Here is a 21,993-nt window from a genome sequence, read left to right as displayed (position 1 = left end):
CATTCGAGGGCTTTCCAACCCAAAACCTGAGTATTTAGCCACTTTATTATTTGCTTCAAATTAAAATTAGATTAGAAAAATACTTGAATTTCTGCTATGTACAAGGCACCTAGATAGTTTTTATTTTACTGGTCATATAAAGTTTCTTGTGAAATGGCAATGAATATTTATATTTTTGGGAAAAAAATCTACCAGCTCTTTTCCAGGAGGTTTTTCTGATACAGTACAAATAGGCCTCTGTGTAGAATTACCTTGTTTGGTATGACTTTTTTTTGATGTATGTTAATTTCCATTGTTTTTCATGATATTAATATATTCTAATAGAGGTGTTGATAAGAGTAGAATTGGTAGAAAAGGGTAATGGAGAAGGAATAGTCAACCAAACGAGGGTTGCTGTCTCTCAGTCTGTGCTGTGAAGCCTGGATGTATAGAGCAGTGTGAAAAAAAAATCTGAATCAGAGATCTGAGTAAACAGAAACTATTCAGACTATGAATTCACTGAGCTCTAGCTCAGTTTGTGATAGTTAGATATAGTAGATAGTAGTTAGAGGCTAGAGTTTCTAGCCTCTGTGATGTAGAAAATGCAGTACGTGTTATGGAATGGAACTCTTGTTTCTTGTGAATGTTTGTAAGAAATCATTAGAAACATATGTTTTTGCTTCCCACGGATTTTGTTTAGAGTCCACTTGTGCATGTACTAAGCTCTGAGTGCAGCAGCTCTGGAATTGGAAGGAGAGCTTTGTGCATTTGCCTCATTTCCTTTGGTAAAGTCCCATAGAATTGGAAACTCTTTTCTTTCTTTCTTCCTTTCTTTTTTTTTTTTTTTTTTAATCCTCCCTGGACAAAATTTCAAGCATGTGACCATTTCCTAATTTTTTTCTCCTTTAAATAATGTGAGCAAAGAGATATGACATTACATTTATGTTACTGGTTTTTATCTAAAAATAAAAACAAAACAATTCTCAGCTGATTATATGCTTCCTTCCCTTCATGTTATGGTTTGGTGGAAATAAACCAGATAAAACCAGGGTTTTTATTTTTTTTCTCTAGATGGTCTTCATGGAAGTACAGGTGATTCTTAGTTTGGGGATGTGGATAGGAAGTAAGAAATGTGCATCTGTATGTATAGTTTGATAAAGCTCCTTGGGTGATCTTCTAGATTTATCCAAGTAGAGAATCATTCTATTAGCTTATCCTCTGCTGGTTGGATATTCAGGTCTTGAAATCTAGAATAATTGATAATAGATTTGATATTCATTTAAGTAGGAGATGTAATCACCTAATCAAATTTGAGGCTATCCCTCCCCCGCCACACACACCTACAGGTGTCACCCTAGATTTAAAGCTAATGAGGTTACTCTGTCTTTTGAGATACTGAGCAAATTTTGTAACCCCAATTTCCTAATTTGTATGAAGGACAGAAATAATACCTAATTTACAAATTTTGAAACTTTAGTGCAAACTATTACCAAGCATTTAAAAAATTTGTCTTGCCAATCTGATAGATGAAAAATAGTATCTTCATTTAACTTTGCATTATTCTACTTACTGCTGGGATAGAGGGTCTTTTTCATTTATTTATTAGCTATTATTTGTATCTTCCTTTCTGTGAATTGCCTATGCATATTGCTCACCATTTTTCTTTTTTCTTTTTTTTTTCTTTTTTAAATTTTTTTATTAACATATAATGTATTATTAGACCCAGGGGCACAGGTCTGTGAATCGCCAGGTTTACACAGTTCACAGCACTCCCCATAGCACATACCTTCCTCAATGTCCATAACCCCACCACCCTCTCCCTACTCTCCTCCCCGCGGCAACCCTCAGTTTGTTTTGTGAGATTAAGAATCTCTTATGGTTTGTCTCCCTCCCGATCCCATCTTGTTTCATTTATTCCTTTCCTATCCCCCAAACCCCCCACGTTGCCTCTCAACTTTCTCCTATCAGGGAGATCATATGATAATTGTCTTTCTCTGATTGACTTATTTTGCTAATCATAATACCCTCTAGTTCCATCCACATGGTCACAAATGGCAAGATTTCATTTCTTTTGATGGCTGCATAGTATTCCTGTGTCTGTGTGTGTGTGTGTGTGTGCGCGCGCACGCGCGCACACACACACACACACACACATGCCTCATCTTCTTTATCCATTCATCTTTAATGGACATCTAGGTTCTTTCCATAGTTTGGCTATTGTGGACAGTGCTGCTATAAACATTTGGGTGCATGTGCCCTTTCAGATCACCACATTTATATCTTTAGGGTAAATACCCAGTAGTGCAACTGCTGGGTCGTAGGATAGCTCTATTTTCAATTTTTTGAGGAACCTCCATGCTGTTCTCCAGAGTGGTTGCATAAGCTTGCATTCCCACCAACAGTGTGGGAGGGTTCTGCTTTCTCCTCATCCTCGCCAGCATCTGTCATTTCCTGATTTGTTAATTTTAGCCATTCTGACTGCTATGAGGTGGTATCTCACTGTGGTTTTGATTTGTATTTCTCTGATGCCAAGTGATGTGGAGCACTTTTTCATGTGTCTGTTGACCATCTGGATGTCTTCTTTGCAGAAATGTCCATTCATGTCCTCTGCCCATTTCTTGATTGGATTATTTGTTCTTTGGGTGTTGAGTTTGATAAGTTCTTTATAGATTTTGGATACTAGCCCTTTTTCTGATACATCGTTTACAAATATCTTCTCCCATTCTGTCAGTTGTCTTTTGGTTTTGTTACTGTTTCCTTTGCTGTGCAAAAGCTTTTGATCTTGATGAAGTCCCATTAGTTCATTTTTGCCCTTGCTTCCCTTGCCTTTAGCGATGTTCCTAGGAAGATGTTGCTGCGGCTGAGGTCAAAGAGGTTGCTGCCTGTGTTCTCCTCAAGGATTTTAGTGGATTCCTTTCTCACATGGAGGTCCTTCATCTATTTGGAGACTATTTTCGTGTGTGGTGTGAGGAAATGGTCCAGTTTCATTTTTCTGCTTGTGGCTGTCCAATTTTCCCAACACTATTTGTTGAATAGACTGTCTTTTTTCCATGGACATTCTTTCCTGCTTTGTTGAAGATTAGTTGACGATAAAGTTGAGGATCTATTTCTGGGCTCTCTATTCTGTTCCATTGATCTATGTGTCTGTTTTTCTGCCAGTACCATACTGTCTTAATAATGACAGCTTTGTAATAAGATTGAAATCTGGAATTGTGATGCCACCGACTTTGGCTTTCTTTTTCAACATTCCTCTGGCTATTTGAGGTCTTTTCTGGTTCCATATAAATTTTAGGATTATTTGTTCCATTTCCTTGAAAAAAATTGATGCTATTTTGATAGGGATTGCATTAAACGTGTAGATTGCTTTAGGTAGCATAGACATTTTCACAATATTTGTGCTAATCCATGAGCATGAAGCGTTTTTCCATTTCTTTGTGTCTTCCTCCATTTCTTTCATGAGTACTTGACAGTTTTCTGAGTTAGATTCTTTGCCTTTTTGGTTAGGTTTATTCCTAGGTATCTTATGGCTTTGGGTGCAATTGTAAATGGGATTGACTCCTTAATTTTTCTTCTGTCTTATTGTTGGTGTATAGAAATGCAGCTGACATCTGTGCATTGATTTTATATCCTGACACTACTGAATTCCTGTACAAGTTCTAGCAGATTTGGAGTGGAGTCTTTTGGGTTTTCCACATAAAGTATCGTATCATCTGCAAAGAGTGAGAGTTTGACTTCGTCTTTGCTGATTTGGATGCCTTTAATTTCTTTTTGTTGTCTGATTGCTGAGGCTAGGACTTCTAGTACTATGTTGAATAGCAGTGGTGATAATGGACATCCCTGCTGTGTTCCTGACCTTAGCGGAAAAGCTCTCAGTTTTCTCCCATTGAGAATGATATTCGCTGTGGTTTTTCATAGATGGCTTTGATGATACTGAGGTATGTATCCTCTATCCCTACACTTTGAAGAGTTTTGATCAAGAAAGGATGCTGTACTTTGTCAAATGCTTTTTCAGCATCTATTGAGAGTGTCATGTGGTTCTCGTTCTTTCTTTTCTTAATGTATTATATCACATTGATTGATTTGTGGATGTTGACCCAATCTTGCAGTGCAGGAATAAATCCCACTTGGTCGTGGTGAATAATTGTTTTAATGTACTGTTGGATCCTGTTGGCTAGTATTTTGGTGCTCATCATTTTCCTACTGAGATGATATATTCTATTGATATATGGAAATTCCTTGGATATTTTGGTAGTTAATTCTTTATCACTTAGGCTGCAAATATTTTCTCCCCATCTTCAGAGAAACTGTGGCCTTTTGGCTTCTAGAGATTTCAATTTTGATGTATTCTTTTTGTCCATCATTTTTATACATGACTTCAACATTTTGTTTCTTAAGGATTTCTTATATAGTCAAAAAGGTGTTTTTGTTTCCTCTTTGTTCTTTTGTATATATTTTTTTAACAATTGGATCTTTAATCTATGTGGAATTTTATTTTTCCCATATGTATGATTTTTCCAACACCACTTACAGAAAAATCTGTTTTCTTCCCACTGTTTTGAAATGTCTCCTTTATCATATATTGCATTCTTATTTATACCAAGAGTCTGTTTCTGGATTCTGTTTAGTGTCAGTGATCTATTCCTGAGCCAGTGCCATATCATTTAATTACTATAGCCTCATAATAAAACATTTACAAGACAAATCTTTCTCTTTTAGTTTTACTTTTTCAGACTTGTCTTGGTTTTTCTTATGCTTTACTCTGTGCACATTTTGGGATCAAATTGTCAAGGATTTATGCTATCATTAATAAATGTTTGCATCAATGAATATATTTATATATTTTGTCATTTATTCAGGAGTTCTGTTATTTCTTTTAGTAAAGTGCTTGTAGATTATTGTGAAGATCTTGTTATATTTTATGTTAGATTTGTGTCTAGGTATTTAGCACTAATTTTTCCAGTACAAGGCTTGTTACAGTGCCTGGCATGTTATAGTGCTCAATAGATTTTTAAAAGTGATGAATAAGTGAATATGCATGTAGTTATTGATAAATAGATAGATGAGTGTATTGAGCAAAATCTGAAAATAATAAATCCAAAATAGGTGAATTTTCATTTATTTTAAAGGAGAAGATATTTATACTTAAAATTCTGACTTTTTTTTTTTTTGGCACTGTCATTACTTTATTGATGCTGATGCCTGTAATTTACAAATTTTGAGGGACCATTACGCTGAATTGCATCTGTCTCTCAAACACAAATTGATTTGTGAAATTCGGGAAACCAGAAGAAACACACACACACACACACACAATTTTTTACATTTACCCACATATTTGCCATGTCCATACCTATATATTTTGTTACAGAAAATAAAAAGAAGCTGAAGATCTATAGTTTCCATTTGTTGTCATTTATCTTCAACATGAAGAGTTCAGCATTTTTTTGTAATGCAGTTCTGCTGGTGATGAATTTTCTCCATTTCATTGATCTGATACTGTCTTTTCTTGCCTTTGTTTTGAAAGTGTAATTTCACTGGATATAGAATTTTGAGTTAAAGAGATTTTTGTAAAGGTGTTCCATTTTCTTTTAGTCTCCACTGTTTCTGATAATAAATCAACAGTTAATGTATTATTATCCAGTATATAATGTTTTCCTCAGACTATTTTAATGATTTTCTCCTATTTTTAGATTTCAGCAGTTTTTCTGTGATATGCTAAGCTGTCCTTTCCATTATATTTATCCTGCTTAGGATATATGAACTTTGCAGGTCTTCATGTCCATGTTTTTACCACATTTGGGTAAAACCCAAATTACTTACTGTAATCTTTTTTACCCCATTCTCTCACCTTCATTGAGACTCTTAATACACATATTTTAGACCACTTTCTATTGTCTCACTGGTTACTAAAGCTCTCTTTATGTCTTTATGGTCTTTATTCCTTACTCTTCTTCAGACAGGATAATTTTGATTGTTTTTGTCTTCTACTTCTATGATTTTTTTTTTTTTTTTGGTCAAGTCCAAGTTCTGCTATTAAATAAGCCCATCTGATTTTTCTTTTCATATACTCCCTCATATGGTTCTTTTTTCTGATAGTTGTATAATTTTTCCTCCTTGACTGAAATTTCCACATGTTCAGTGCTTCATAATCGTATTTTTTTGAATGTCCTTGACCGTGTTTGTAATAAGTACTTTAAAATCCTCATTTGCATGGGTCATCTCAGGATTGGTTTCTTTTGGCTGTTTTTTTCTCTTGATTAAGAGTCCCAGAAATATTCTAGTATGTGCAATAAATCTTATGGTCCTTTTGCTTTTACCTTACAGGTATTTTTGTTCCATATTGAGTCTGCATGGTGTTTATCTTGTTTTTGAGTATTTTTGGCTTTCTATTTTTATGTTTTCTATCTCGGTGTAGGTAAACCTGAGGGAGTTTGTTGAAACATGAATTCACTGCCTCATTTTTGTCAGAGGTTTCTGTTTTCTATAAAGGGAAGTGCTTCAGATAGTAGGGCATTGCTTTTAATTGATAGATAATGTGTTTAGTGTACTTGAACTGACTGAGTCTCACTTTAGAAATAAAGGAATTTTATTTATATATTTCCTCTCTGTTCCAAATGTTTTTAAAAATGGTTGTTTAGATTTAACTTAAACATGGTAGAAATGAAAAAACTTTATACGAACTAAACTGCAGTAATACTAGAAATAAAGGTAAATGTGTACATCATTAAATAAGAAATTACAAATTCATTTGAGGCCTGAACTTTACCATAAGAAAAAGTATGTCTATAGAAAAATGTTATGATTAAGTGTGCATGTGTTTATGTGTGTGTATGTCCAGATGCCTTTCCTGTTATTTTTATTGCTTGTTTACAGTGCTTATATCAATGCCTATCTTCAATTTCTTAGTAGTCATACATATTAAACATCAAATAACTATCAATATTAATGAAAATTTGTTCAGTAATTTTCTTAATTATTAGTTCATATTTATTTATTTTTGAGCATGTAAGACTCTAAGTTTGCCTGTAAATATAACTGTGTCTACATTACATGGAAAAGGCTTTAGGGGATTGGAAGAATTATAATTCTTAAGAATTATCCCTTTTTTTTATTAAATGATTTTTAATTTGTTATTTTATTTAATCTTCACAACAACCTTGATTTTGTACATTTGTGATTGAGGAAACACACAGACCAAGATGATGCACTCTGTGAGTGCCAGAACTGAAGTTTGAACTTAGTGCCATTCCAAATGGGATATTTTTCATAGTTTACCTTATTTCTTCTTATAAACTTTGAGTATTCTTATTTTTGTTATTTTCTGAATATTCTTAAGAGTCTTTATTTCCTTTTGGACCAAAAAAGGTTTTCATTAAGTAAATAACAAAGAGTATATTTTTCTTTTTTTTGTTTTCAATATCCAATTTTTAGTTATACAAAAGTTGAGGGAACTGGGTGTGATTCTTTTTTGGTGGGCAGGAAATCTTTTATTGTTGATTTTTAGATTTATTGTATTGTTTACTGGATTTGTTGTCCTCATTTTCTCATGCTTAAAATTTCTTTATGTTCTGTTTATTTTTAATACATAATTTAATATATCTTCATTTTTAAAGTTCATTATTGCTTTACTATATCTCTAGATTAAAAGATCTCATAGTTTAGGTATTTCTCATTCTTGATGAGCTCTCTGTATGAAATTAATCTTATCAGCTCAACTTTTCACCTCTTTTACATCATTTGTTTCTGAAATGTAGGTAAAATTGAAGTCTAGGCAAGCACATAGGACTAGAAACTCTCCCTTTTGTGAGAGTGTATTTTTAGTAAAAACAGAAGAAACTTCAATTCACAAACCTTTTTTTTCTTTTTGCTTAGTAGATCACAATTTGTGACATTTTTTTAGGTTTTAGAAACAAGTGAATTGGTATATACTGAAAAGAAACCAGATTACAGGAAACATATACCAATATCTCTGATAAAGGAAAATGATAAGTTACAAAAATTTCTTTTAAAAAATGTGAAGTATTACGATCCTTTATTGTCTACAAGCAGAATGATGGGTTTTGACTAAGATATTTTAATTTCTTTGCTTTTATAAATTTCTAAATCAAAATTAGTTAAGAAAAACTAAATTAAACTGGAGAGTGCTAAACTTGGAAAAGCCAAATTGAGCTTTAAAATTTGTTACTGTATTGCATCATCATTTTCTGTTTTGCCTTATAGCTAGCATTTAATAAAGAAATTTATAAATATGCCAATGGATTTACATAGAACTGTGATTACTTATAAATTATATATTTTTGGTTTTAATATAAAAATTCTCTTAAGGAAACTCCATGTAATCTTTGTTAATTAAACTTTCAAGTTTGGAAACATTTATTATAAAGTAAATAATGGCTGTATACTACTTGTAGAAAGTATGACACCTTTTATGGAGCTTTAAAAAGTAAACTAGGGTGATAAATATTTAGGTAACTGCTTTTAATTGTACTATAATTTAAATTGTTACTTAATATTACCAATTATTCCTTCTTAGTTCTTTGAAACTTTAAATTTTATGTAAGTCTGATCTTTACTGGTTTTTGTTTTTAATTTTTTTTTTTTCATTGGTAATCCCCCTTGGTTCTGCTTTCTTTTTTTTTTTTTTTAAAGATTTTATTCATTTCATTTGACAGACAGAGATCACAAGTAGGCAGAGAGGCAGGCAGAGAGAGAGAGGAGGAAGCAGGCTCCCTGCCGAGCAGAGAGCCCGATGCGGGGCTCCATCCCAGGACCCTGGGATCATGACCTGAGCCGAAAGCAGAGGCTTTAACCCACTGAGCCACCCAGGCGCCCCTTGGTTCTGCTTTCTAAAAATATCCCCAATTGACCATTTGTCACCACCTCCACAAAACTGCCATTTATCTAGGCCCTCATCATATTTAATCTGTGTGGCTTCTCTGTGTAGTTTGTTGCTTGATTTCCTTCTGCTTCTCCCTTTCCACAGTCTTTTACCTACACAGCAAAAAGAGCTAGCTTCCTAAAACCCGTACTCCTCAGCCCAGAACCCTCTATTGGCTTCTCATCTCAAAAAGGATGGCCCTTAGAGTCTTTTATGACTGGCCTGTGGCTGCTCCTCTCATTTCCTCTCCTTACACTCTTTCTTCACTCTTCTCTGAACATAGGGCTTTCTTACTGCCTTCCTTAAACATGTGAAGCACACTCATACTTGAGAATATTGGTACTTCCTGTCTTCCTCTCAGGACTCCTCTTCTAGATATCTGAGTTGTTCCTATACTTCATCCAAGAATTTGCTAAAATACATTTTATCAGAGGCTGTCCCTGACCTTTCATACCTAAAATCCTTTTTGCAGAGATAGATACATAATTGTAGATTTTTATGTCTTTTTCTCATCCTTAAGTATTTTTTTACTCAGGCCTAATTTGACAACAGGTATTTTTTGCAACACACTTTATTGAATTCTTTCAAAACATTCAAATTACTTTTGCAGAAATAGAATCTTTTTTGTACTGTCAAAATCATTGCCTTATATAATAATTTGCTAATTCTCAAGATTTTAACTACTGATACAGTTGGCATAAATGTTTTGAGCATAAACACACCTGATGCATGATAAAGCTAAAATTTACCTGGTACAAGCAAAGTGTGGACTTCATTCCAGAGTTGTCTACCAGACTCAACATACATACCACTATGGACATCAGTCGAGAGTATTTTACAGAAGTGCGAAGTCTTTGTTAATAATCCACGGAGTTGATCAAGTAGATCTCAATTAAAAGAGTTTGATTCGTAATTAAAACAAACAAATGTTTGGCTTGATTATGTAAAAGAACTCTTCTGGATTATTCTGATTTTATTGTTCTGTTAGTTGATCTTGAAAATAGGTTGTGTAATTGTTAAAATAAAAACTTCCATTTGAAGTTAACTCCAAGATTAGGAATAAATGACTTCTAGAGAATTACTGTTTTTCTTAACATATATAGTAAAAAAATGACATCTAATGAAAAATTCTGCAAGTGTGTGAAAGTGATGGTTACACAATATTGTGGTGTGCTCAAAAGTAAATTTTATATTGTGTATATTTTGCCACAGTAAAACTAAAAAGAACATCTCCACTTGCATTCTTTTAACATAAGGAAAACCTGTGACAATGTAACTCTACAGTATAGAAGAAAAAGCAGAATTCATGGAATTAGAAGACTTGTATAATACTAATTATGCCATGAATGTACTGGACAAAGTTTGGCAATTCTTTTGCATTTTCTTAGCTGTAGTTTTCTTATATTTAATATGAATAAACTTCTCAGTTTTATGAAGAACAAATGAAGTTGTTCAGCTTATGAAGGACAAATGACGCCTTTTTAAAATTATAAATCAGTTTACGGATTGTAGGTATAATTTTTCATATTTTCAGAAGAGTAATTAATTGATCTGGCTATTGGTATTAGATATAAGATTTTTGGCTTGAGGCATTTGCTGTTGAGGTTTCTGTGTATTTTGAATTGTGTGTGTGTGTGAATATACATCTTTTCCTAGGTTATAATTAATTGAGAATGGAAATGTTTATCTTACATTTGGAGTGTTTTGTTGGCATTATTAAATTGTCAAGGTTTCTCTTCTTGTTGCCTTTGCCTAACAAGCCTTCATAATGTCTGAAAGAAAGCTGCCTAAGCCGAGTTAGATATTGGATAACTTAGCTTTTCCTTTCTTATTTGAAGTCACTTGGTTAAAAAGCATTTAAAAAAAAAAAAAATTGCTGTGGGATAGAGAACAGTAGATTGGGTAAGGTACAATGATAAAGTAATAAATCAGATTTAAATAATAGAAAATTATTTATTTTGAACCATTGATTAAATTGTATTGCATTTCTGCATTAAGTTCAGTGAATTTAAAAGATTGTTTTTCCCTCTAAGAAAATAATGAGTGGGGGGAGCTCATCAGTCAATTTAAGAGATATTTTGCAAAACTGCAGTATGTGGAAAAATGATCAATAGAAAGCTCACTTTAGCAAGAAGCACCTTCTGTACGACAAGAAGAAAATCAGAATTTGAAGAGGAAACAATGAGTATTAGATGAAATATATATTGAGTGTTCTATTTTGGACATGACAAAGAACTCTATGACATAAGTACAACATATAATACTTAGAAAGGTCTTAATCTTTTTAGAATTCCCTATCTTTAACATCTTCCATTACTTAGAAGTATGTATTGGAAAAAAGTATGTATTGACTGTGATTAATAGAGTATGTGCCCTGTATTCAGTTTCAAGTAATTGTTTTTTCCCTTAGTTGTAATATTTCTGCCGTTTGCCCCAGAATTATATGAGATAGACGTGTGGCCCATTGATGTATTTAAAAATGTTAAATTTGAATGACTCAGGCTTTCATTTGCTGTGGTTTCTGCCATTCTTACGCTGTCTGCCTTACCACCCTCATTTCACTTACATGAAACATCTGGCTTCTGGAGACATAATGTAACTATTACAAAACCTTGACAAAATAAGCAAAAGGCAAGCACAGCAAACAAAAGCATAATTCCTAACTCATGCCTGCAAAATGCTTACCTTTCCCTATCATGCCTGTGAATGGAGATTCCCACGAAACTTGGATGAGCAGGTCTGAAACCAGTGGTCTTTGAATTATCCCAATGCATTGTGTCACCTATATTTAATAATAAGTTTTTCATTTTTCAAACGCTGTCATGGCTGTTATATTGTGCATAAAGGCCTAGGATAAATTTCCCCTAAGTCAAAGTCTGGTGGAGAGTACAGATTGCTAGTTTTACCTAGTTATTCCTCATATTTTATTTAATTGATATTTATTGGGAAGGATACATTCTTTGGAGACCTCTTTTGGAGAAGGGTCTGTTATTAATATAGTAATATTTCCGATTATTTAAAGGAATGTCCTCAAAATGTGATGGTTGAGCTGTTCTTGTGGTAATAGAACTTAAATCCTGGAAATCAGTACAGAATTTGAAATGAAAAAAACTGAACCATCCAGATATCACTCTGTTTAAAATTGCCATATGCATTCTCTTTCGTACTCTGCTTTATTTTTTCTTCATCAGACTTTTACCACTAAACATTGTATATTTGTCTCTCTGTTTGTTGTCTGTCTCTTCCTACTATATAAACCATGAGCGTAGGGGCTTATTTCTGTTTACTGTTCTACTTTACTGCTTAGAACAATGTCTGACACAGAATGAGAAACTTAAGTATTTGGTGTGTAAGTGTGTAAAACCCTTCTCATCTGACTTTAGTGTATCCTCTTCCGGGGACTGCCCTCTCCATTTTATCTTCAGTTGTCCTTTAGCTTAATATTTCAAAAACACAGATCCTGATGTAAATGACCTTACCCTTTTGCTCACAAAATGACATTAGTCCTTAAGTATATCTCACTTACTACATTGCTGTTAGTTCTCTCTTTGCTTTAATTAGACCTCTGAGCTCCTTGAGGAAAAAAACTTTGTCGTCTTCATCTGCTTATCCCTCGTGCCTGCCATACTATCTGCAGGTGCTTAAGAAATGTTGTAGAATGGAGTAATGTTTTACATGTGAAAAAAATCCAGTCCAGAGGTAGTATGGTACATGTTAATGATTATGCTGAAAGTTAGCCCCAGAGGTGGATTCTCATAGTCCAGTGTTTTACCACTAATGAGAATGGATTTCAGCTTTTAACAAAAAGCATTTTGTTTCTTCACTTGTAGATATTGATGATGTTAAGAAATACAAACCAGGTTACTTGGAAGCTACACTTAATTGGTTTAGATTTTATAAGGTGCCGGAAGGAAAACCTGAAAACCAGTTTGCTTTTAATGGAGAATTCAGAAACAAGGTAAAAATGATAATCTTTATTTGAAAACGGACCTTGTGATACTTGTACAATACTTCTTTCAGTTTGGGGCATTTCTTATATCAATATTTTTAGGTAACATGGTAACAAAAGTGTTTTATATTGACTTCAATATTTAAGGACATTTTATCATATATATTTAAGAGGATTTTTTTTCAGGAGATCTAAGTGAATTAATAAGCTTTGATACATATATATATTCATCTCTTTATTGACAACTCCCTCATCTCAGAAAATGAAGGATTTCCATGGTTAGTTTAACTCCGCAAACTGTGTATGAAGAAGCTTCCATTTCCTATTCTGGAGAGGAGAAAGTTACTTACTTTACTTACTGTAAATCCAAAGGGGCTTCCCCCTTAAGAGTTCAGTCTACCATGACTGACTTAAGCTGCTTAACAATTAAGAAAGCATTTGAATTATCTTACTGTCATAGGATTTTTCTATTAGAATACCACAGAGTTAGCATGAAGTTTGATATGACACAAATGGAGAAAATGGACCAAAGACATCAAGTCTAAGTCATGGAGTATTTTTTTTTTTAAAGATTTTATTTATTTATTTGACAGAGAGAGATCACAAGCAGGCAGAGAAGCAGGCAGAGAGAGAGGAGGAAGCAGGCTTCCCGCTGAGCAGAGCGCCCCATGCGGGCTCAATCCCAGGACCCTGAGATCACGACCTGAGCCGAAGGCAGTGGCCTAACCCACTGAGCCACCCAGGCGCCCCACATGGAATATTTTTTTAAAGTTATCACCATTATTTAAATTACATATACACCAACACTTATGTGGGTACTAATAAGTAAAATATATGTAAAATAAACAATGTGAATGGAAACTTAAAAATTATAATAAATATCTTGCTATATAAGAATTTATTGCTTGACCTAGTATTTTTGAAGAGGTGCATTCAAAGAATCCTTAAGATCTTGAGGGCTTTGTCTAAGACTTAGTAAATGTAGATACAAAATTTGTTTTCAAATAGATACTCTTTCTTTTTTTTTTTTTTAAGATTTTATTTATTTATTTGACAGAGATCACAAGTAGGCAGAGAGAGAGGGAGGGGGAAGCAGACTCCCCACTGAGCAGAGAGCCCGATGCGGGGCTCAATCCTAGGACTCTGAGATCATGACCTGAGCAGAAGGCAGAGGCTTAACACTGAGCCACCTAGGTGCCCTGGTACTCTTTCTTAAAAATAAAATATTAAAAATTTATAAGATAAATTATTTTTTGGTTTTTTCCTGTAAAAAATTTTATATTTTATATTTTTCATTTGAACTTTTGTGGCTCCTTATTGCCTCAGGGTAAAATTGCTAAGTCATGAATTTATAGAATGAGGTCGTTTGGGGTAGATTTTTTTTGGTTGTTGTTTTGTCTTTGTTTTCTTTTGCTTGATTTTGATAAATATTAATTTTTTTCTGAGTGAAGACTAGGTCAATTATACAACCTGATTTTAGAGCATAATATCTTATTCATTGCTTTTTACCACTTCTGTTTAAAATATAGTGCCTAACTCAGGAAAATTAAATTGTATCTCTTCACCATGTTTTTTTAACTAGTATGTTAGTCACCATACAGTACTTAATAGTTCCCCATATAGTTTTCCATGATTCATTGTTTGCATGTAACACCCAGTGCTCATTGTAATATGTGCCTTCCTTAATCCCCATCACCAGGCTAACCCATCCCCCTAGCCCCCTTCCATCTGAAACCCTCAATTTGTTTCCCGGAGTCCACAGTCTCTCATGGTTTGTCTCCCTCTCCAATCCCCCCACCCCCTTCATTTTTCCCTTCTGATGTCTTCCACGCTTATTCTTTGTGTCCCACATAGAAGTGAAACCATATTTGAAAAGATGACACCATGTTTGAAAAAGATTTTTCCTGCCAACTCCTTTAAGCAGGTGGAAAAGTGATTCTAAATAATCATAATTATCTGAATGATTCGGTTAAAAATCTTTCTTTGTATTATCCGGACAATAAATTGGCTTTTTTGTCCCAGATCTTAAGTGGAACTCCCCAATACCGCCTCTTAGGGCCATACTCCTTTATCTCAGGCAACAATAGAGCTGAAAGAACTTTTTTTTCCCCCCCAGAAGTACATTTCTCATTATTACATCTTGGTTCCCAAGAATTTTTATTTTCTTCATTTCTTACCATAATGTGTTTAGTTGTCATAGAAAGAGAAAGGAGGTAGTATGAATTAGTTAATATATAAGGACCCTCCTTAAGGAAAATTAGCAACATTAGGAGGAGAAAAATGAAATTTGCTGCTTTGGAATAACAAAGCAAGCGTTCCTTTAGATAGTCTTCTAGATACGGATCTAGCAAGAGGTATATATTGTTGATTTTGCATTTGGGGCCACAGTAGGAATTTATACTAAGAAAAAAATTGAGAATGTTTAGGAGGCTTACTACTTTTAGACCGTGGATATTCTAAAATGATTATACAGTTAGAGTGCAGTTTTGATGGTGATGGAATTAATAGGTATATGTTTACTTACAGGCAAGGGGCTAGACTAAGCACTTTGTACAACTTGTTTATCCTTTCAGCAGCTGGTTAATTTAAATCAGGTGTTGGCAACTTTTTTTGTAAAGCACCAGGTAGTAAATCTTTTAGATTTTGTAGGCTATATGGTTTCTGTCGCAACTTCTCACCTCTGCCATTGTAGTGCTAAAGCAGTCATAGGCCATGTCACAAATGAATGGGCATGACTATGTTCAATAAAACTTTATTTATAAAAACCCGTGGTGAGCCAGATTTGGCCTATTTGGGCCTAGTTTACCAACCCCCAAATTACAATTTCTCCATTACCTTCTACTTAACAGATGAAGAAGTTGAGAGTTAGATAAAGTAACTTGCTCAAAAGTCACACAGCTGATAAATAAGGCTGCCAGAATTTATACTAAGGTTTGCCTGACTGCAGAGCTCGTGTTCTTAAAAATAAGCTGTCATGGTGAGAATAGTTCCATGTTAATATAATGATGTGATCTTTATGTCTGTTTTTGGTTTGAAATAGGCTTTTGCTCTTGAAGTTATTAAATGTACTCATGAATGTTGGAGAACATTGCTTATGAAGAGGTGTGACAGAGGGGCTATAAGTTGGTAAGAATTCGTTATTTTATTATTAATGGTACTAAACAGCTATATTATACTAGTCAGATAAAAACGGAGAGTTGGATTTTTTTTTTTTTTTTTCATTTAAAAATTGCTTATGGAGCACCCATTTGGAAAGCAGTACCAAGTGCTGGACACTATGAAAGTGGGAATTGACATGGTCACCTTTCTCAGATTTATAGTTTAGTGGGGGATTCTGTTGAGTAAACAGGCATTTTAATTATTATACATTGTGATGTATGCAAAGATGGGATAAAAAGTGATTTTTCAATATGCAAATGGTTATTTTGTTTATGCGTAACTACTACATCATTTCTTGGTGAAATAGTAATAAGCCTTTTTATCCAACATGTCTGGGTCACTAGCTGATTGATGAAAGGGAATCAAGCGATAGTAACATACATAACTCGTTTTTTTCTATTTTAAAACATTTAAACGTACATTTATTTACTCCTCTTTGGATATAGGGCTAAGACCTTTTCTGTATATGTTCCAAATTAGTTATATATATTCTAACATAATATAGAATAGAAAACCAAGATAAGATCCTCTAATCCTTAAACTCCTTACAGTTAAAAACTCTTAAAGATTCTTAGGTTCTGTTTCCTAAACCTTTTTTTACAGTTTTCTTACCCACACTACTTTGACACCAGTTATTATAGTGAGTTACCTTTATTGAGGCTTTTTAGCCTTTGTAGTTTTAGAGCCTACTTAGTGTTCATAGAATCTGTTCTTTTTCTACACTCCCTTCTTTGATGAGCGTAATTACCACTTAAATTATGAAATAGTAAAAAGGGCAACTCACATTAACAGGTTTAGAAAAAAAAACAGTGGGCTCTTGGTAAGCCTAACTGTAGGAAGGAAACACAGATAGTCATTTTAGAGAGTGGAGTGGCACCCAACTTCATTGTCCCCTTCTCGGAATCAGGAGAAATTCAGAAGTTATTCACTCTTCAACAGATACTAATTTGAAGGTCTTCTGCCAGGGACTCTACTGATACTAGGATTATTGGTGTGACTCTAATAAAAAGAATCCCTGCCCTTTTGGAGCATGAAGTCTGGGAATCAATAGAGATGTTAAAGCAATCATTATAATAGGGGTGCCTGGATAGCTTAGTTCAGTGTACAACTCTTAATTTCACGTCAGGTCATGATCTCAGGGTTGTGAGATCAAACACCTTGTCAGGCTCTGTGCTGAGCATAGAGCATCCTTGAGACTCTGTCTCCCTCTCCCCCTATTCCCTGTTCACATACTCTTTCTCAAAAAAAAAAAAAAAAAAAAAAGATGAAATCATTAGAGTAATCAGATGGAATAAATAGTCTAAAGAAATATTTTATCCATGTCATCGAGAAGCTCATCTTGCCTATAACACAAATGCATGGGCATTATACTTCTCTTGTAAGCTCAACTAACACTGTCAGTTCACTAATCTCCTTTCTTCTTATGTCTTATGCATACCACTCTTTTTTAGCATAATCTTAAAATTGACCTGATTGTTTCTAATTTAAGTAATACAGTTTATTAACAAAACTGGGTATAACTGAATGCCTTCTGGTCCTGACTATCCTACTAATTAGTAGGCCTAGGTATCCTTCATGATATTCTGAGATATTCTAAGTAACATATTCATGTGGTGAGCTCCTCTAAAAAGGAGTCTCTCGGTGTCCAGAGAAGTATTTGCTTGCTGTTTGCTTTCATCTCCTTCCTTACGGTACTTTCTGAAAAGCTTTTGCAGTCCTTGAAGGGTTTATATGTTTTTCAGGTTCCTCAGCTACTCAGCTAGAGACTGTTGATTTGGTTAGCTTTTCTATAGCTTGATGTCATTCCTTCCATGCTGAGTGTAATTATCTTTACTCTGAGGGTAACTTCATTTGTACTCTCTGGAGTCATTTTTCTGTAGTCTCCTAGGTAATGATAAGGATTATGTTAACAGTAAGAATTGTCATTTATTGAACTTTGTACTATTTTTCGGGTTCAAAGCGTTTAGTATGTGTTACCTTAATTAATAGTCACAAGAATTCTGTAAGATATGTATCATTGTCTCCATTTTACTCATAAGGAAATTGACAGCACAGAGAGATGAAGTGATCTAAGGTCACACCGAGTAGTAGAGCCAGGTTTTAAGCCAGATTCCAAATGTACTCTTACCTCTGTCTTTTCAAGGAAATACAACTAAATAATTTTTTAGCTTAAGAATTTTCAGGACATAAATTTCTGGGCATAAATTTTATGCATCTAGATACTATAAAGTCAGAATCTTCAGATTTTAACTCGTTTTGTCCATTATTTTCTTATTTTTATCACTACTTGATTTGTAAAAATATATTCACAATAGTAAAGTTTTTATTCCTTTTGTTTTAGTAAATTTCTTTTTTCTCTTAATTCCTTAAAATATACACTGTTACCGATTAGTGACCTCCCCCATTCCTTTCTAGCCTATTTTCCTTACTCAGTTGAGTTTAGGTCCACATTTTTTTTTTTTAATCACATTTCTCTCAAATCACATATAGTGTGTTTTGAGAGGAAACACACTATATGTGATTAGGAAAACTGGAAAATTCAGATGCACTGTCTCCTTCTTTAAACCCAGTGAATTAGGCTCTCTGAGGAGTAGGGTCTAAGCATCTGTGTTTTAAAGCTTCGTACGTAAGTGCTTTTGATAAGCCTCTCTGCTCAAGAACCAAAAAGTCCCAACTTCTCAGAAAAGAATAAACAAGACCTTCTAGGATTTGGCCCCTGCTACCTGTCTGGCCTCATTTTCCATCACTTCTGACCTCTTCATGTTGCAACAACGTAGAAACACTTGTTACTCCACATACACCATGCTCTGATTGACCTCCAGGCCATTCATGCTGTTTCCTTTGCCACTATTTTCTTCTCATTTCTTTCTCTTTTTTTTAAATTAACATGTAATGTATTATTTGCTTCAGAGATACAGGTCTGTGAATTATCAGTCTTAAACAATTCACAACACTCACCATAGCACATACCCTCCCCAGTGTCCATAACCCAGTCACCCTATCCCTCCCCCTCCACCTCCCAGCAACCCTCAGTTTGTTTGCTGAGATTAAGAGTCTCTTATGGTTTGTCTCCCTCCCCTGTACCATTTTGTTTCAGTTTTACCCTCCCTACCCTCCACAACCTCCTGCCCTGCCTCTCAAATTCCTTATATCAGGGAGATCAAATGATAATTATCTTTCTTTGTTTGACTTGTTTCACTTACCCTCTAGTTCCATCCATCTCATTGCAAATGGCAAGATTTTGTGGGGTTTTTTGATGGCTGCATAGTATTCCATTGCGTATATATACACACATCTTACTTATCCATTCATCTGTTAATGGACATTTAGGTTCTTTCCATAGTATGGCTATTGTGGACATTGCTGCTATAAACATTTGGATGTACATGCCCCTTGGGATCACTATGTTTGTATCTTTAGGGTAAATACCCAGTAGTGTGATTGCTGGGTTATAGGGTAGCTCTATTTTCAACTTTTTTTTCTTTTTTTTTTTAAGATTTTATTTATTTGTCAGAGAGAGAGAGGAGAGCGAGCGAGCACAGGCAGACAGAATGGCAGGCAGAGGCAGAGGGAGAAGCAGGCTCCCTGCCAAGCAAGGAGCCCGATGTGGGACTCGATCCCAGGACGCTGGGATCATGACCTGAGCCGAAGGCAGCTGCTTAACCAACTGAGCCACCCAGGCGTCCCTATTTTCAACTTTTTGAGGAACCTCCATACTGTTTTCCAGAGTGGCTGAACCAGCTTGCATTCCCACCAACAGTGTAGGAAGGGTCCCCTATCTCCGCATCCTCACCAACGCCTATAATTTTTAGCCATTTTAACTGGTGTGAGGTGGTGTCTCACTGTGGTTTTGATTGGTATTTCCCTGATGCTGAGTGATATTGAGCACTTTTTCATGTGTCTGTTGGCCATTTGGATTTCTTCTTTGCAGAAATGTCTGTTCATGTCTTCTGCCCATTTCTTGATTGGATTATTTGTTCTTTTCATGTTGAGTTTAATAAGTTCTTTATAGATTTTGGATACTATCTTATCTGATATATCATTTGCAGATATCTTCTCCCATTCTTGTCAGTTGTCTTTTGGCTTTGTTGACTGTTTCCTTTGCTGTGCAAAAGGTTTTGATCTTGATGAAGTCCCAATAGTTCATTTTTGCCCTTGCTTCCCTTATGTTTGGCGATATTTCTAGGAAGAAGTTGCTGCAGCTGAGGTCAAAGAGGTTTGCTGCTTGCGTTCTCAAGGATTTTGATGGATTCCTTTCTCACATTGAGGTCCTTCAACCATTTTAAGTCTATTTTTGTGTGTGGTGTAAGGAAATGGTCCAGTTTCATTCTTCTGCATGTGGCTGTCCAATTTTCCCAACACCATTTGTTGAAGAGACCGTCTTTTTTTCATTGGACATTCTTTCCTGCTTTGTCGAAGATTAGATGACCATAGAGTTGAGGGTCTTTTTCTGGGCTCTCTATTCTGTTCCATTGATCTATGTGTCTGTTTTTATGCCCATACCATTCTTTCTTGATGATGACAGCTTTGTAATAGAGCTTGAAGTCCGGGATTGGGATGCCACCAACTTTGGTTTTCTTTTTTAATGTTTCTTGGGCCATTTGGGGTCTTTTCTGGTTCCACATAAATTTTAGTATTATTTGTTCCATTTCTTTGAAAAACATTGATGGTATTTTGATAAGGATTGCATTAAACGTGTAGATTGCTTTAGGTAGCATAGATATTTTCACAATATTTGTGCTTCCAATCCATGAGTGTGGAAAGTTTTTCCATTTCTTTGTGTCTTCCTCCATTTCTTTCATGAGTACTTTCTAGTTTTCTGAGTACAGATTCTTTGCATCTTTGGTTAGGTTTATTCCTAGGTATCTTACGGTTTTGGGGGTGCACTTGTAAATGGGAATGAATCCTTAATTTCTCTTTCTTCTGTCTTGCTGTTGGTGTATAGAAATGCAACTGATGTCTGTGCATTGATTTTATATCCTGACACTTCACTGAATTCCTGTACGAGTTCTAGCAGTTTTGGAGTGGAGTCTTTTGGATTTTCCACATAAAGTATCATATCATCTGCAAAGAGTGAGAGATTGACTTCTTGGCCGATTCGGATTCTCATTTTTTGAACGAGCTAACTTACTTCTCTTTTTGAGACTTGGTCTTGACTTTACTTTCTCTAGGAAGCTTTCCTTCAGATGAACTGGCATTCGAGGACACTACATTCCTTGCTCCCTGTGAGCTTCTGTCATTGCATTTACCAGTTACTAACTGCTTGGTTTATGAATTTGTCTCCTCTTCTGAAACATAAGGTCCTCAAAAGCAGATAAATAAGGATACCTTATTCATCTTTATATTCCTTATGCCTGACATGTGGTAGCCACTCAGTAATACCTGTTGGAGTAAATTGTGACTAATATTTTAAAACCAACAGGTAGTTGTTGTTTTTCAAATCTAGTACGACTCTTCTGCTTCCAGGATCCCTGCATGTATTAAATTCTGTAACTGATACTTTGAGTAGTCTTCTTTGTGTTGTTGTTTTTATTCTTTTTTTCCATGACTTAGTATTTACTACTAAGAAAGCTACATATTCTTTTACTACTTTTTCTACTTTCCTACTTTATACTACTACTTTTACTACTATTCTTTACTACTGAGAAAGCTACATATTCTTTTAACAGAGATAATTTGATTATTTCTATTCTTCCGTAAAGTAACTTCCTACTGTGTTGTAGGAGAAATAGAGTTTTTGCCATTTAAGCTTTACTCTTCAGCCCCTCTTGGTCTTTCTTCCACCATGGCTTATTTATCTAATTTTTAAGAAATCAGAGATGTACTGTTTATTTTGCCTGTATATTTTATTTCACCATTATTTATCCTGACTCATCTATTTTCCAGATTTTTCAGTTTTTTCATGTTTTGATTCCCAGATGCACTTCTAGAGCATCTGAATTTTTTTAACTTAATTTTTAATTCAGTTTTACTTAAATTCAGTTACTTGTCATTTATTCATAAGTTGTTTTATATTACTTTATATTAC

General features: G+C 34.5%; 1 protein-coding gene across 4 annotated transcripts in view; it reads left to right on the top strand.

Annotated features, from left to right (window-relative positions):
* Positions 1-21,993, top strand: part of PPA2 (inorganic pyrophosphatase 2) — an 86,669-nt gene that overhangs the window by 44,075 nt on the left and 20,601 nt on the right. For all 4 annotated transcript variants that reach the window (XR_007125184.1, XM_047718134.1, XM_047718135.1 and 1 more), the window contains 2 exons: positions 12,688-12,815; positions 15,847-15,932. Coding sequence is in view for 3 of the 4 variants with exons in the window: in XM_047718134.1 (XP_047574090.1) it covers positions 12,688-12,815; positions 15,847-15,932 (214 nt within the window). In the remaining variant the exon portion in view is untranslated. The remainder of the gene's footprint in view (positions 1-12,687; positions 12,816-15,846; positions 15,933-21,993) is intronic.

The sequence above is a fragment of the Lutra lutra genome, chromosome 2 (assembly GCF_902655055.1).
Source record: "Lutra lutra chromosome 2, mLutLut1.2, whole genome shotgun sequence".
Lineage (NCBI taxonomy): Eukaryota > Metazoa > Chordata > Mammalia > Carnivora > Mustelidae > Lutra > Lutra lutra.
Note: the sequence above shows the minus strand (reverse complement) of the source record. Positions and strands in the feature narration are given on the sequence as shown.